A 792-nucleotide genomic window follows, 5' to 3' on the forward strand; every position below is an offset into this window, starting at 1 on the left:
TAAAATGACGGAGGCTGAGTAGCTGACTTTGTCGCCAACTGCCTCTAGATTTTAGGATTCAGAACTCTTCAGAATTAAGTGAAACTAGAAAAAAAGTATTTTCTATCGCTAAATTATTCCCCAGTCTTGGCTTCAAATTATTAAATAAAAATATCCTTTATCTAAAGGGTTTTGTAAATACAGTCAACTCCCACCATTCTGTACTGCCGGTTCCCAGTTTAGCGGAGACTCAGAAATGGCCTAGATGATAAGCCTGACGACAGCTAATATGCGGAGTTTTTCCTTGCATTTGAATATGGGAGTTTGAAATTCTGCTAATATGTGAACCCCCGGAGGACAGAGCTCCCCCAGATCTTGTCCTGTTCCTCTCGGCTCCACGCTGGAGTTGTCACTGTGCTCCCTGAGGCAGCGGGGAAGCCAAATTAGCCAGCAGATGCTCTCACACCTGACAGAAGTCACCTTCTCTGCATGGAGTGGAAAGAGAGGTCCTGGCTTTGCCGACAAGGTATTTCCTTAAGCAGAGTAGGAGATCGAGCTCTAAAGACAAACGTGGAATCCAGCCATCGAGTGGATGGTGGTCTTAACCTTTGCATTAGGTGAGCAGTAATAACAATATAAGAGTTTTCGACGAGACAGGAACTTTATTGTCCCTAATCAGAGTGTGGAGCTGTGGCCAAGGCTGCTGGAAACGTGGGGATTTGGGAGAGTTAAGTGTTCAAGATTTTCTTCTTTTGTCTTTCAGGATCTGAGCTGCCTCTTTGAGTTGTACTTGGAGCCACTTCAAAATGAGAC

The 792-nt window shown here is 44.6% G+C and overlaps 1 protein-coding gene across 1 annotated transcript in view; it reads left to right on the forward strand.

Moving 5' to 3' along the window:
- TIAM2 (T cell lymphoma invasion and metastasis 2) overlaps positions 1 to 792 on the forward strand; it is a 129,948-nt gene that overhangs the window by 117,135 nt on the left and 12,021 nt on the right. The window contains exon 17 of the mRNA XM_011362728.2: positions 743 to 790. Coding sequence (XP_011361030.1) covers positions 743 to 790 — 48 coding nt within the window. The remainder of the gene's footprint in view (positions 1 to 742; positions 791 to 792) is intronic.

The sequence above is a fragment of the Pteropus vampyrus genome, unplaced genomic scaffold (genome assembly GCF_000151845.1).
Source record: "Pteropus vampyrus isolate Shadow unplaced genomic scaffold, Pvam_2.0 Scaffold78, whole genome shotgun sequence".
Taxonomy (NCBI): Eukaryota; Metazoa; Chordata; class Mammalia; order Chiroptera; family Pteropodidae; genus Pteropus; species Pteropus vampyrus.